The sequence below is a fragment of the Myxocyprinus asiaticus genome, chromosome 50 (genome assembly GCF_019703515.2).
Source record: "Myxocyprinus asiaticus isolate MX2 ecotype Aquarium Trade chromosome 50, UBuf_Myxa_2, whole genome shotgun sequence".
NCBI classification, from domain to species: Eukaryota; Metazoa; Chordata; class Actinopteri; order Cypriniformes; family Catostomidae; genus Myxocyprinus; species Myxocyprinus asiaticus.
Window position 1 is genome coordinate 19,908,674 of NC_059393.1, and position 16,327 is coordinate 19,925,000.

Genomic DNA, 16,327 nt, shown 5'->3' on the forward strand with positions numbered 1-16,327 from the left:
TTGGGCAGATTTTTTATCAATGTTTTGTCCGCGGAACGATACAAAACACCTTAAAAAGTCTATCCCTCACAGCCTTGTTGTCATTCCCATTAAAAATCAAAGATGGTGCTAGCGTGAATAAGGTAAATGAAGACTTCACCCACAAGTGGTGAACCTGCCGTATCTCTTCGCATCGCTTGAAGACATTGATTCACTTTAATCTGAACTAGTGTCAAAAGCGAAACCACCTGAGAGAGACTGAACAGAAGCCAGAGAAAATAATGTCAACATGTCTACTGATTTTATGGCATGAATATACAGTACTGTGCAAAAGTCTTAGGCACATAAGATGTTTCACAAAAGCATTTGTCTTAAGATGGTTATTTATATCTTCAGCTTTAGGGTGTCAATAGGAAATATAAATGTTAGACTCCCAAACATTACTTTTGCAAATAGAAAAGATTAGATTAGAAGAACAGGGAGCCCTGCAACAGATGTCATTACCCCACAAAGCCCCCCACTGAACATCGTGTCAGTCTGAGATTACATAAAGAGACAGAAGCAATTGAGACAGCTTAAATAAATAGAAGAACTGTGGTGAATTCTCCAAGAAGCTCAGAACATCCTATCTGCCAACAACCAAGAAAAACTGTGTCCAGGTGTACCTAGGAGAATTGGGGCTGTTTTGAAGGCAAAGGTGGTCACACCGAATATTGATTTAGCTTTTTTATGTTTACTGGACTTTGTATGACATTAAGTGATAAATGAAAACTATTTATGACATTATTTTTGAAGACATCCACACTATGCAACATTTTTCACAAGTGCCTAAGACTTTTGCACAGTTCTGTATATACTTGTATTTAAGGTGCTGTAAGTGATTTTTTTTATGGAAAAGTATGCAAAAAAATGTCCTACTCCCTTAAAGATATTAATGAAATAAGTGTTCTGAGATATCTCACCGGTCTCTGTGACAGCTGTAGACTTTGTAAACAGCAAACAAATATGTGTCCGTGGACCGTAGTGAAAAAATCCGTTGTGAATTATCATAATTTGTTTAGTTTTTAACCCTACTGAATATATAAATCCTTAATGGTCTGTGTTTGTATGCGTGGGAGCGTTTGTTCATTTAATGTGGAAAAGAAAGCAATCGAACATTATAGAATGGCTAAGCAATTAGTTTTTCCATTGGATCATTCGTTTTTGCTCCTATAGCTGTAATATCCAAACATTGCTGTGCACATGAATTGTTGTTCTCAATGTGTCCATTTATATAAATGTGTGTATACATACTGTATGAACACTTTTTACAATGATACAGTACATGTTTGTGTATCAGAGACTTGTATACATAATTTCAAGTAATTAATAAATGCCCTCTCTACTGCCTCCCTGTGTCCTCATTAACCTTTGAATGTGCGTATGTTGGTTCAAGTAGTCATGAGTGTTTTCTGGATCTTGTCTGGTTTTGAGTGTTGCGTTTCATCCACCATTGAACAGTCTCCAGTAATTAGTACAGAAGCCTGTTTTCAGTGGATCTGATTCTGTTTAGGAACAGAGAGAGAGAGGGAAAAAAAACAGATGCTGAAATGGAAAGAATTTTGCCTACTGAGAAAAAAAGACAATAAAAGACAAACTGCAGTTGCCAAGACCCTAGAGGGAAGCATATATAATGAAAATGTAAAGGCAGCACCAAAGGAGTACAACTATGATGTTTAAATACTTTACAACTTAAATAATATATCACATAATGTCTATATTTTTTCACTTTGCTGTAATGAGAATTGGGGGTAAAATGTGTGTGACTGTCATGAAATATTGGCCCTAAAATAGACTTCATTTTCTATATGCAAAATAAAATGTATTACTTGTTTCTATTGATTTAGGAATAAAATAGAGCACAGACATTTTCTTAAGTGTTTTTTTTTTTTTTTGAGAATCACCCTATGGTTAGGTCTTTCTCTCAGGAGAAAAATCTGAGAAGGAGACGGAAAGTCTCCATATGCGCTCCATTTCATCTCAGTGCTGTCTAGGAGAAACGGTTGAAATATTAAAGAGACCTCATTTGTGATTTTTCTCTGCTACAGGACTTGTAATTGTTGGAATGCATGTACTCCTAAATGATCAAAAAGCCCAATTTAGTGAGATTTATTTTTTTAATTCTCAAGAAAAAAATATTTCATCCTCAAATAAGGGACTGGGTTGATCATAAGATCATAAATTGTAGACAGAAGTATATTTATTTTGTAATTAAAGGGGACCTAAAATGACTCTTGAAGATCTTAAGATCATCTCCTTTGGTCTTCTTGTGCCAGAAAGCCGAAAATACACCCCCTCGCAATGGAGACTTAGTTGGCATAAACATGTTGCAGTAAAACCATGGAAAGAACCAACCTAAAAGGGACGTTTGGAAAATGTGGCAGAGTTTGGACATTTTTTGGTTTAAAAGTTTATAGTAGTGAAAAAGCAAGTATTGTATGACACAGATGGTCATAAAAACGGGTATGGTGGACAATTCTGGGTTGTGGTGATGCCGCATGATTTTTAATGTCCACTCTCACTGTCTTCACAGTCGGATGTGGTCCACCAGAGTGTATTCGAGCTTATCCACACAGACGATCGTGCAATGTTCCGAAGGCAACTACACTTCGCTCTCAACCCCACCTCGTGTGACAGCGATGGCTCTGAAGGTTAGTAGCACCTTTCCCTGTTGTGAAATCAACCTGTGACGTCTGTCCAGGGTCAATGAGTTCCCACCGGTAATATTGACATTTTGTGGTGCCAGTCCTAAATGTTTTGTGAATGAGTAGACTACTGCCGTTGTCATTACTGAATGAAGAAAGTATGTTTGCCGAGAACAAGACAGCTGTGGTGGGATTTATGAAATGGAGCTTTGTATAAACCCAGAATGATGAACGTTGATAGTGATTCACAGCCGATTACATCACTCTTGTTTTTCTCTCTGCTTTGGTACAACCAATCGATCTCCAGGAATGCAGAACAGCAGTGACATCACCAGAGACATGGTCAACTACAATCCTCAACACATCCCACCAGAGAACTCTTCCTTCCTGGAACGGAGCTTCTGTTGCCGATTCCGTTGTCTCCTTGACAACTCTTCTGGCTTTCTGGTAAACATGTTAGATGTCTATTCCAGTGGTGTCTAGAAGATAACCTTTCGGTTACCTAAAGTCTCTGAAAAGCATTTGCACTACCCTCCACAATGCTTGATTTTCTATAGACACAATGATACAGTCAAAACAGCTGGATAAATAAATCTTTGGATTGTTTACTCTCAGTGGGTCTCATTCACTAACAAATGCGTACAAGTTGAGTATTTATGTGCACAAAGTTCTCGTGCAAAGGTGCATATTGTAACATAAGGTAAGGTAAATTTGTTGTTACCTTTGTTCTAATGTTGATGAATCCAGTTATTATGTATCCTGATTGAAAGAGTGCATCCTTGCAGTTAGTAATTTGCATGAAACACACCCAAATGATCTCTATATAAGGGCTTTCCACACGACCTCTCCATTATATCGATTTGCCACTGCAAACGTATACTGAAAGGGATCTCAGATCGAGCTATAATGCACATCACTTTTGTTATTTGAAAATAAGTATCGTAGGGTCACTTAGATATTTAATTTCCAGTAGTAATATATTTGAAAAAACATTTTGGCTAAACACATTCCATGTTTTTAATGCTTCTGGAGTCTAAGTTGGTTCTAAATCTTATTGTAAATTTAAAATAAATTTACATATGAACTTACTGACAAAATGTGATTTCTGTGTAAAAACGTCCTCACTTGTATGTACTATTAGTAAATGAGACCAAATGGATCACCCTCTTGAAGCTAAAATGACTTCATGCCCTTCCCTTTACCCTAAAGGCCCTGAATTTCCAGGGGAGGTTGAAGTATCTCCATGAACAAAATAAGATTGCAGTGGATGGAACCATTGCCCACCCCCAGCTGGCTCTTTTTGTCATAGCCACACCCCTACAGCCACCCTCCATTTTGGAGATCAGAAGCAAGACTCTACTTTTCCAAACCAAACACAAGCTAGACTTCACACCCTTGGGGGTTGATACAAGGTACCTTTTGATTGCTTTTTAGAACCAAGGTACAATATTAGTGATGGACACACATTTTTAGGAAGTTTAATGAAGTTTTTTTCAGTGTTTTCTAGTTTCAGTTTTGTTGTAGTTTTCAGTATATTTAGTTTTTATTTTAGTTGTATTGTTGTAGTATAGTTTCAAGTATTTTTATTTGCATTGACGAAAGTGTTTTCATTTTGTTTTTGTCAACAATAGGTTGAATGATAGGTTGAATGTTATGTTGTTTTAATGTTTTCGATCTTTTCTCGTCTTGCAGAGGAAAGGTGGTTCTTGGCTATACTGAGATTGAACTGTGTATGAGAGGTTCTGGATATCAGTTCATCCACGCTGCTGACATGATGTACTGTGCAGATAACCACATCAGAAGTGAGTTATATCAGACCTTGACAAGCTCTTACTTTAAAATCAAAGCCAACTCTGTCCTTAGATCTTCATCGTAGCTTTTGGATGAGTTGAGTTTATAAACATGATTTGGCTCCATAAGCCTAGCAATATGATTATCATAGCAGCTCTTTTAAAGTTTCTCTTTCTCTCTTACTCCTAGTGATAAAGACAGGAGAGAGTGGTTTAACAGTCTTCAGACTCCTGTCTAAAGGTGGTGCATGGATCTGGGTGCAGGCCAATGCTAGGCTTGTTTATAAAGGAGGACGACCAGATTTCATTATTGCTCGACAGAGAGCACTAAGGTAAGTATTTAAACCTGGCCTATATTCTGGTATTGTAGTTGTGGATCTGATCTGTTTGCATCTCTTATAAATATTATTAATCAGAAAAAATATTTTTTTGTAGTAATGAGGAAGGAGAGGAACATCTCCGTCAAAGGAAGTTTCAGCTACCTTTCAACTGTGCCACCGGTGAGGGTGTCCTGTATGAGGTTGGCCCCACACTTGACGTCACAGACATTCAGACTCTGAGCAAAAGCCAGAGGATGGTCAAACCTCCATCTCTGGATCCAGAATCTCTTCTTGGATGCATGTTGAAGCAGGACCATGCCGTCTACAACCAGAACAATGACCCCAGTTCCCAGTTTACCCTGGACAGGGCTTTTCAGGATAGCCACGCTCTGCTCAGTGTTCCTGGGAACACCTGGCAGCCATCGCCCCCCAATACGGTGGCTGGGATCAAGGAGGAAGGTGTCGTAAAGGACATTATGGAAACCCTACAGCAGATTATTGGAGACAGCACTCTTTGCAACAGCCTTCAAGAGCTTGATATGGACAATTTGGAGCTGAAGGAATGGGAAAACACCTTGCTCAGGATGAACTGCAACAGTGAGATGGATTTCAATGAAATCATCACCAACGACATCCTGAACTATGTTGAGGATGCATTATTTAAGGAAAATTGCATTCAGTTGCCCGAACAGCTAAAGGACCAGAGTCCATTTGTTGAGGTGCCTGAGTGCCTACCAGAGATGGAATTACAAAACACCTTAGCTGCTAACCAGGGATTCAACTGCCAGCCAGGTAATCTCCTCGCTGGTTCCCCAGGTCAGGGTGGGTTTATCAGAATGAATATTCAAGAGGATGCCAGTAGTCCTGGAAGAGGGATGGTGAAGCTCACCCATATGGCGCCACAGATACCAGTTGGACAGCAGATGCTACCTGACAATACTTTCATCCAGTCATTTGGACCAGATCCGACGCCCCAAAAGACAACCCACAGTTACAACATTCTGTTTAGTCCCTCTCTTGCCGTCCAGTGTAGTCCACCGCAGACCCAAGTCCGGCCTGGTCTGCAATCCCAGCAGCAGGTCCTACATGGTGGCGTACAAGAGAATGGAATGATACCAGGCCAGAGGAACCTACAGACTGGAAATCAGCCTCTTCTGAACTCCATGACTCTCCCTCTTCAAAGCCCTCTTTTGCAAGGCAACGCAACCCAGCCAATAGGCATCCCCAATGAGAATTCTTTTCCCCAACATCAGTCAATTAGTCAGAACCCTCAGTGGGTTCCTGACTGCAACAATATGGTGAATAACCTGCTGGACACTAGTGCCCGTACCGTTTCAGTCACACAAGATGGTACAGGACTGCACTTGGCACCTACCGCTCACCTACAAGGGCAGTTTGCTGTTCACACTCAAAACGCTGCTTGGCTGACATCTCAGTCTACCCCTCAACAGCTTCCTAAATCACTGTCCAGTGGGCATCAGAATATGACAGGCCTTTACGGCCAAATAACAGAATTCCAAAGAGGCCCGCTTGGGCAGCTAATGCCACAGACAAATGCACAAGGATTTGGGGCTGGCTTCCTGCCTCAGACAACTGCTAACAACGTCTATCCTCAGCAAGGGGAGATGATCAACAGCGGACCCCATCATACCACCAACAGCTGCATGTTCATAAGCGCTCCTCAACCTATGGTGAACGGGATGCATTATGGTACTGCAGATCCGGTATCTTGTCAAAGGGCGACAGGTCTGGTTACCCAGAGTCCTACACAGGCATCTTGCTACTACCAGAGAGGCCCTAGTGAATCAGTCGTAGGCACATCGGTCATCCCACAAGAGGACTCCAACATCAGCCCCATGGCCTGCCAGGTCCCATTGGGGTTGACTCCAGAGAACATACTGGCTCAGCAGTATCTCTCTTGCAATGGCCAGACGCAGGTAAACACTGGGATAATGTAATCCATGGCATAATAAGAAACTCAAACTAGCATGCTCCAACTTCAAGATCAAAGCACCAGGTGTTTGCTCACTCCCTACTTTTAGATAAATTGAAACTTGTTGAGAATAGCGGTACTGCCCTGTTCTCACCCCAGGCGCATTTTGTCATCAGCTCATCCAGGGCTTTTTTAACAGGTTGGGTTAATTCAACTCTACCATCAAATACAAGCAATTTCAGTGGGATGTAACCACTGGCACCATGTGTACAGAATAATTTTTGAAGGATGTCTAGAGCTTCAGAGGTTCACAGATGTTCTTGATGAATATCTTTGCAATGAGTTCAGTCATCTTGAGGAAGGAAAGAGTTTAGGTGCAGTTCAGAGTTAGACTGGGTGATATCTGTAAAAATGTCTTTCGATATTTTTCAGACTTTTGATGCTTTACAATATTTACCTCAACATTTATGTAATTGATTTGAAAAGACTTGCATGGACTTTTATCAGAGAATCAGTTTCGACAAAAAAAATTGTTTTAATTAGGGCTGTCAAATTAAGAATAAATCATATGATGTGGGGCCAAATGCAGAAAAAAATAAGGTGCCAGGGGCCACATCTCTGTAATAATTGAAAAAGGGGCTAGAAGCTACTAGATTGCCATTATGCATAATCTTTATATTGTACGCTTAATATTATGCAAGTTTTCACTCACAAAGAACACTTATAATGGAACAGTGATGCGTCTTATACAAAATATTATACTCACTTATTCACATTTGTATCTTTTTTGATGTCCATTCGGTGGCACTGCAAAGCACATATAGAGCTGCTATAAGTGTTGGGTGTGACCTATCACAATAATCAGAATCAGATTACATTTTCCTTTTATGAAGTGATGCAACAAATTACTCTTTATTTTTCAAGGAATTACTCTTTATAGCTGTCCAATTATAGCTTCTGTTCTGTTGTTACTTGCGTTACAAATACGATTTTAATTTGATAAAATTATGGCGCTTCATATTATTTTGTAGACATGCATGTGCAAGCTAAGTGCGCACATCAGGCACAGAGGTGCAAGTGTTTTACGCACTCTCTCCTACAGTGTGTCCTCACTCAAATGGCGCTGGGAAGCCTGTGAATCATTTTTCTTGTTTTAACGAAATATCAGAATGAACCAATTAATCATTCAGTGCTACAGTAGATTTTTTGGAAGAGTATGCTCGTTCGCGCGTCTCTGTGCGTGCTCAATAAACTCTGTACAGCAGCTCGCACAACAGCAGCTCTACTCAGTTGTATGATCCAAGGTATGGGGACATTTTAACAAGAACAAGTACATGAGTAAAGTATCTAACCTGATGCCAATCCTTTAATAAATGCATCATTCTTTCTGTGTGGTGCTTCATCATTTGAAATAAGGAGTATTCCAAACTCCTGTTGAACTCTGCCAGTGGATGAAGCTGATAGTGACAGGCAGCACAGAACGCACTAGTGGAGACGATGCACTGTGAATAGTGGCTGTACGTGATAGCGACATCCAGTGTCCAGAATATGAATTTCATATAATTCATATTCATCCGTAGTGGGCCTAATTCTGTTCTAAAATCTCTTGTGGGCCGCATTAAAGCAGTTGGAGGGCTGCAGATGGCCCATGGGCCGGATTTTGACACCCCTGACTTAAAAGTTACAATAACAGATAATAAAGGAAGTCTTCAGAACTATTCGTAAGTTCTTTTCCACACACAACTTAATGAACATCATGACATTCCTTTAATGGTTTCAATTTTGTCCCTCCACAGATCGCAAGCCATCCACTGGAGGAGAAAGGAACGTTCCACTTCCCCTCGCTGGCCAACGGAACCACCTACTTTTCCGAGAACAACCAAAGCAATTGCTGTGAATATTAAGAGACATATCTCACCCGTTGCAGTGACTGACACGTCAACTGTCTGACAAGCAGTACCTGTTTTAAAAAATAGTATGCACGCATAAATACAACGCAGCTTGTTTGTCCCACGGGAGAGTGATGATTTGACACTTCAGATGAGACTCTTGGCTGAAAACCTATGAGACATTAGAAGCCATACGGATTCTTAAAGAGTCATTTTACACTCAACCACCACACACTTTTTCATGCTCTCATCTACTTGTTCAGTTGCTCACACCCTCTCTGATGAGAAATAAGCAGTGGCAAAAAAAAAAATTTTTTTTAATGCATGTCCTTCGTTCCTGATAGATCGTGTTCTGTTTTGTTTTATTGTCAATCTGGCAAGTAAAAAAGCATATAAGAGAGTGTCATGGCAAGGAGATGTGTATGAGCAAGTGCATATATGTGTGTGTTTATAGTGGGGATGCCTTGAGTTCAATTCTGAAGTATGCAGAAGGAATGGTGGAACCTTTAAATGTGACAGTTAGATACCGGGGAAAACATTACAAGGCACACAAAAGACAACATATTGTTGGGGTAAGTTTCGACTCAAAAGGGAAAGGCATCCTAATTCGAGAGGGAAAAGGCCTGAGCCAAACCCTTTTATTTTGCTACGTATCTACTCAAGAAGGTGTAATTTCCCACCCGTAGACGTAAAACCCTAGTTTTAGCAATTGACCAGACTCTCAAGACAGCATTTGGTTGGAAATAATCCAGTGAGTGTGTATTCACAGTATACTATAGCAAATAATACTCTACTAATGGCCTGCGTGACATCATTGGATTGTGGGAACAAATCGCTAATATGTTGATTGCATAATTGTCCCAGAACTGCCCTGACGCTCCTCCTGCTTTGACTTTCTGGACAACAGCGAGAAATGGCCAAAGGTCTTATCAAATACCGGTAAACCTCAGAATGACCTGGGCGGCCAGATTTGCAGAAAAATTAACACAGAATTGGGTCGTCCCAGGAAAAATGCTGATGTGTCACACTTTCAATGCAAACAGACTTTTTTCTTTCTTTTTTTTTTCTGTGGAACATTTTTTCATCAAGGAGTAAAAACAAAAACTTAAAGACTTTAGTTCACCGATCTCCATGCGTCCGATCATGCTACCCTTTTATGGCTGCGTTAACCATATGTTTCATGTGTACAACAGTATCATATCAATTAATGTGTTACAACAATATCAGAATGTCATGATACAGCTTATCACTTATTTGTTCAGCTTTGTTTGTTTAAAATGTCTTTTGTACTTTTTTATGCATATAATCGAAACTATGGAATGCCATTGAGCCATTATTGTCCACTTTTAATTTGCTGATTATAGCTACGCACTTTTCTTTTTATTTGCTTTAGCTTTAACACTTGTATGGAGGAATCCTAGGAATTCTCAAACTGTGTTATGTGCCATGACAATTGCACCAGCCAGCCGAGCATATCCTGCCTCCAAAAAGAAGGCGTAAAATGTTGTAAAAGAAAGCGCAAGACATTTTAGAGTTTTCTAAAATAGACATGCAAAAAACAAGTTGTCAAAGCCTTAGTTGAGAGAGAATGATCGTAAACAACAATTCATATTTGTGAAAAGAAGATTGTGTTTAATGTTCGTGGCCACAGTTAAATTTAATTATGACTTTATGAATCTATAGCTTCATCAAGACTGAAAAAAAAAAAAATCAGGAAATACAGCAGCAGCCAAAATTTTTTGAACTTAGAGAGTGCAATCCAAGGGCCTCATTCAAGAAACACAAGCATACAAATTTGTGTACATAAAACAAAAACTTATATTTTCGCTTTTAATCAGATGCGACAATTTACACCAAAATGGTTTTACAAATGATTTACATAGAAATCTGAAGGCCCCTTTGTACACTTTAAGGCCCTAATTTTGTAATACAGGTAGAATTTCGGCGTAAATCATTCGTAAAACCATTCTTGCGTAAATTGTCACAATTTGACGTAAGAAGTTTCCACAAGTAATTTACACCGAAAATAGTTCTGCTTGCATTTATGATTGAGGTCCAACGTTTGCAGGATCACTTTGTGCCTTATTTTAGCAGAAGTCATTTGATGAGATTGCATCATTTTATAGCATTACGATTGTGTAGATATACCAAAAGAGATTTGTTTGAAAAATGTCTCACTGCTACGGAAATATGACTGATTGATTTGAATGTAAAAGAGGAATCACTACCTACTTTTTAAAAATGTTTTTAGATGAACCCTTTGCCTTGATTTGCTTGTAGAAATTTGTAGTGTTTTCGACTGTTGTTGCCTCTGAGATATTGTACTTTCTCGCCTCAGTGGAGACGAAATTATGGTGTGTTAATAACAGTAAATATATAGTATCCTCAAAATAATGCACCCAAAACCGTTTTCCTTTAATCATTTAAAATGGGAACACTGTGTGCCTTCATTTCTTTCTCCCCAAGGGTATTTCACTTGTTCCCTCCCTTTTTCTCTCTTTTTGGATGAAATGATCGTGGCTTGCAGAGGAGGAAAGTATTTGAAATGGCAGCTATAATTGAATCAGAGAAGCAACGTCTGGCTGTTGCTAGCATGGACAAAATCGGTAATGCTAGTGTATGCTAGTATGCTAAGTGTACATAGCCTCACTGTTTAAGACTCAACAGTATGCTCAATTTCTGCCCATTCGTCTTCTTAACCTCATTAGTCCGAGTGCCTAGAAACAGCTTTCATTTCCGAGATTAGCGACATTTCTTTTCCTTTTGGTTTTCGTTTGTACTGAGCGCCAATGGAGATTAGTGTCGGCTTTGATGTGGTGTAAATAAAAAAGTTTTGTATTTGGTTGCCAGATGTCAGCTGGTTTAGAGCTGAGGTTGCTAAACTGCTCAGTGATTGATTGATAATTGGTTTATGGATTGATTACTTCGTTCACTGATCTGTAAATTACTAACGTTGATTTATAGGATCAAATGCACACAAATAATAGCCATGGATTTTGTTTGTTCTGATTCTGTTTATTGCCCTTAAGTTTCTATTACATTGCGTCCTAACTAGGCAACAAGTGATAAAAGCTGTCTCCTCAATGTTACCTTGAGTTCTTCCTAACCAGCTGCAACCGTGATAAATAATGCGCAACATTTTTTTAGTCACTAGGCCACGTCATGCTGGGTATTTCGCTTTCAATGTCGACAAATAAATTCTCGCCTGGGGCTGGTTGCATAAACAGCCATTAACGTAAGACTTCGTCTAATAATTAATCTGACTAGCTAAAGACGTCAAAGAAAGCCTGTTGCATAAAACAAACTCACAGCTGTCTTTAGTAAGACAGTTCCCATTGCATTCCCATTGCATTGTGGGAAAAGTAAGACACTGAACGATTAAAAAAACAGTGGATGCTCAACAGTTTTCCTTCCCTGAAAATATTTGCTTATTAGAAGAATATAATGCTTCAAAATCAATTCTAATGAACAAATTTAATGATTTTAACCCAAAGAATAAAAAACACAAGAAATACCACCATAGAAGTCAGTCTTCTACAAAGTCTTAACTCAAGCCCCTTTACAGTCTGACATTTTTTTTTAAGTCATTCAATGTCTTAATTTTCCCACAATGCAATGGGAATTAGACTGTCTTACTAAAGACAGCTGTGAGCTTGTTTTATGCAAAAGGCTTTCTATTGCGTCTTTAGCTAGTCAGACTAATTGTCAGACAAAGTCTTAAGTTAATAGCTGTTTATGCAACCGGCCCCTGGTTAGGACACGTGTTATGCAGTTTTGTGTTTACCACTTTCTTTATATTCGTCCACATCTCTCACGTTACAATTTATTTTTGGAATGATTTCATAAAGGTGCCTCAATATTAGTAATCTGTGACCAGACAAGTTTTAGGTTTCCAAATTTTTTTTTCCTTTGCCATCAAAGTGCCTTTAATTAGAACAGATACAATACCAATACACATATTTCACAAATCTCACTAACAGCATTTAACTTGCTCAGTGCCAAAAATTGTCTACATGTTAGGATACCCTCCCCCTTCACCACTAAACTAGAAAGAAATAATAGCACTTGACACTTCATATTCCTGTCGCTCGTGTAACATGTTTGTGAGGCCTATCGTGAAATGCAGTTTATTTGTTGTATCATTGTATGTTTCTATGCTTGTTTATTTCTTTCTTTTCACCCAGCATTGTAAATGCTTACACGTGTAATATATATCCTATTTTGTACATTGTTCCGCACAATTGTAAAATCTATATACGTAAATGGATGTCCCACAAATACAGGCTATACACCCACATCTATATTATATATATCTATATGTAAAATATAGCTCCTGTTTGTTTTCGTTTTTTTGTTGTGCCTCTCAATATTGTTATCTTTATAATATTAAAAGGGGTTCAATGACTCAGTGACTTTTGCAGATCATTTTACTGGAACATCTTCCTAAATGGAAAAAAAAAATAATTATACATGCATGCATATGTGATAAATGCTTCAACTTCGGGCTTTCTGTGACTTTCATGTTTAATCACTTTTAATAACGGCGGACGGACAGACTGATACATAGATCTTCATGTTAAGCTTTATTATAAGGTTGGATTGGCCACAGGTTTACCACATGGTGGTGCTAACGTACATACATGGCATGTGTGCCAGTAGTGACTATTTCAGTAGTATATACAGGTGCATCTCAATAAATTAGAATGTCGTGGAAAAGTTCATTTATTTCAGTAATTCAACTCAAATTGTGAAACTCGTGTATTAAATAAATTCAGTGCACACAGACTGAAGTAGTTTAAGTCTTTGGTTCTTTTAATTGTGATGATTTTGGCTCACATTTAACAAAAACCCACCAATTCACTATCTCAACAAATTAGAATATGGTGACATGCCAATCAGCTAATCAACTCAAAACACCTGCAAAGGTTTCCTGAGCCTTCAGAATGGTCTCTCAGTTTGGTTCACTAGGCTACACAATCATGGGGAAGACTGCTGATCTGACAGTTGTCCAGAAGACAATCATTGACACCCTTCACAAGGAGGGTAAGCCACAAACATTCATTGCCAAAGAAGCTGGCTGTTCACAGAGTGCTGTATCCAAGCATGTTAACAGAAAGTTGAGTGGAAGGAAAAAGTGTGGAAGAAAAAGATGCACAACCAACCGAGAGAACCGCAGCCTTATGAGGATTGTCAAGCAAAATCGATTCAAGAATTTGGGTGAACTTCACAAGGAATGGACTGAGGCTGGGGTCAAGGCATCAAGAGCCACCACACACAGACATGTCAAGGAATTTGGCTACAGTTGTCGTATTCCTCTTGTTAAGCCACTCCTGAACCACAGACAACGTCAGAGGTGTCTTACCTGGGCTAAGGAGAAGAAGAACTGGACTGTTGCCCAGTGGTCCAAAGTCCTCTTTTCAGATGAGAGCAAGTTTTGTATTTCATTTGGAAACCAAGGTCCTAGAGTCTGGAGGTGCAATGTCATCTGCTGGTGTTGGTCCATTGTGTTTTTTGAAAACCAAAGTCACTGCACCCGTTTACCAAGACATTTTGGAGCACTTCATGCTTCCTTCTGCTGACCAGCTTTTTAAAGATGCTGATTTCATTTTCCAGCAGGATTTGGCACTTGCCCACACTGCCAAAAGCACCAAAAGTTGGTTAAATGACCATGGTGTTGGTGTGCTTGACTGGCCAGCAAACTCACCAGACCTGAACCCCATAGAGAATCTATGGGGTATTGTCAAGAGGAAAATGAGAAACAAGAGACCAAAAAAATGCAGATGAGCTGAAGGCCACTGTCAAAGAAACCTGGGCTTCCATACCACCTCAGCAGTGCCACAAACTGATCACCTCCATGCCACGCCGAATTGAGGCAGTAATTAAAGCAAAAGTAGCCCCTACCAAGTACTGAGTACATATACAGTAAATGAACATACTTTCCAGAAGGCCAACAATTCACTAAAAATGTTTTTTTTTATTGGTCTTATGATGTATTCTAATTTTTTGAGATAGTGAATTGGTGGGTTTTTGTTAAATGTGAGCCAAAATCATCACAATTAAAAGAACCAAAGACTTAAACTACTTCAGTCTGTGTGCACTGAATTTATTTAATACACAAGTTTCACAATTTGAGTTAAATTACTGAAATAAATGAACTTTTCCACGACATTCTAATTTATTGAGATGCACCTGTACATCCTACTGGGAGTTTGAAATGAGAATTATTTGAAATGCGTTAAAGGGATAGTTTGCCCAAAATATGAATTTCATTTAGGGGTGAACTATCACTTTAACAGATTCAGCAGCCACATATAAAGTGTTCATTTGCAATAAGCTCCAAAACAATTTTTAATAGTCTGAAATAAGAGCTTGCATATGGGTATCCTTGTTACAACAAAGTGCGGTTGGCCACAGTTTTATAGGGCTTCCTACAACTAACAGGGGGAGATACGCAATCTCTCTTTAATCATCTTTTATTCATTATTTCCCTGGAAGTTTGTGTTTAAAGGAATGTTCTGGGTTCAATACAGGTTAAGCTCAATCTGCAGCATTGTGTGGCATAATGTTGAATACCACAAAAGGTTATTTTGACTCATCCCTCATTTTCTTTAAAAAAAAAAAAAAAAAAAAAGCAAAAATCTGTGTTACATTGAGGCACTTACAATGGAAGTGAATGGGGGCCAATCTGTAAACATTAAAATACTCATTTTTTCAAAAGTATAGCCACAAGACATAAACAATATATGTGTAAACATGATTATAGTTTGATCAAACCACTTACTAACCTTTTCTGTATAATGTTAGAGCCAATTTTACAACTTTGTTACCATGATGATGTAATGTCAACAAACCCTAAAACCCTAAAATGACCGTAAAAATTACAATTTAAACAACTTTACAGCTCAAATAACACATGAGTTTTAACAGAACAATTAATACAAGGGCACATTTCTGTGTTTAAACCCAAAGCATAAGAAATGATAGATCACAACAGAAGCTTGTCGAAATAAAACACTATGAATTATCACTATGAGGAATTATTTAACCCCGTGATTGGTCAAATAAGTCCAGGGTTCAAATTAATATTAATTATGTAACGCCAAAGTTATTTGGTAACCCTTCCGCGTCCAACACGTAATCTGCTTAATTATTCATGAGCCAGGCCTTCCCCATAGTAGGATTAGTTTTTCTTCAGTTATCAACGGCTGTCTTTCAGCAAATAATGAAGTTAATGTGAGGACGTCATGATAGCTCATTAATATTCATGAGCCATACCTTTAACAAGTCTTTTTTTCCTTTTTTGCTATTATTGTATTATTTTGATTGTAAAGTGTACTTTAGCTTCGGAAAGGTACTATATGAAAAAAACAATATATATTATTATCATTGTTATTATTATTATTATTATATTAACATGTATTAAACAGAGACAACGTGTTAAGAGGTTTATATGGTTTAAATGAAAGAAAATTATTTTTATTTTTATTATTATTATTTAGATCTTTATTTATTTTGGGGGGAGAATTTCAGAGTATAAAATAATAATAATAATAATAATCATAATAATAATCATAATACCAAAGGGAAAAACATCCACCAATATCAACCAATAACCAATATAATTTATATAACTTATATAAAGTTTACTTTTTCACAAAAGCTACAATACTGTATAAAATTGTTTATGAAAAAAAAAAAAAAAAAAGAATTAAACCAGATTTCTTAATTTTAG

The 16,327-nt window shown here is 38.2% G+C and overlaps 1 protein-coding gene across 1 annotated transcript in view; it reads left to right on the forward strand.

Annotated features, from left to right (window-relative positions):
* LOC127438764 (aryl hydrocarbon receptor-like) overlaps positions 1-13,000 on the forward strand; it is a 91,322-nt gene extending 78,322 nt beyond the window's left edge. The window contains exons 5-11 of the mRNA XM_051694601.1: positions 2,552-2,669; positions 2,971-3,110; positions 3,873-4,075; positions 4,356-4,465; positions 4,644-4,785; positions 4,889-6,710; positions 8,503-13,000. Of these exons, the coding sequence (XP_051550561.1) occupies positions 2,552-2,669; positions 2,971-3,110; positions 3,873-4,075; positions 4,356-4,465; positions 4,644-4,785; positions 4,889-6,710; positions 8,503-8,610 (2,643 nt within the window). The 3' untranslated portion in view covers positions 8,611-13,000. The remainder of the gene's footprint in view (positions 1-2,551; positions 2,670-2,970; positions 3,111-3,872; positions 4,076-4,355; positions 4,466-4,643; positions 4,786-4,888; positions 6,711-8,502) is intronic.
* Positions 13,001-16,327: the final 3,327 nt, after the last annotated feature.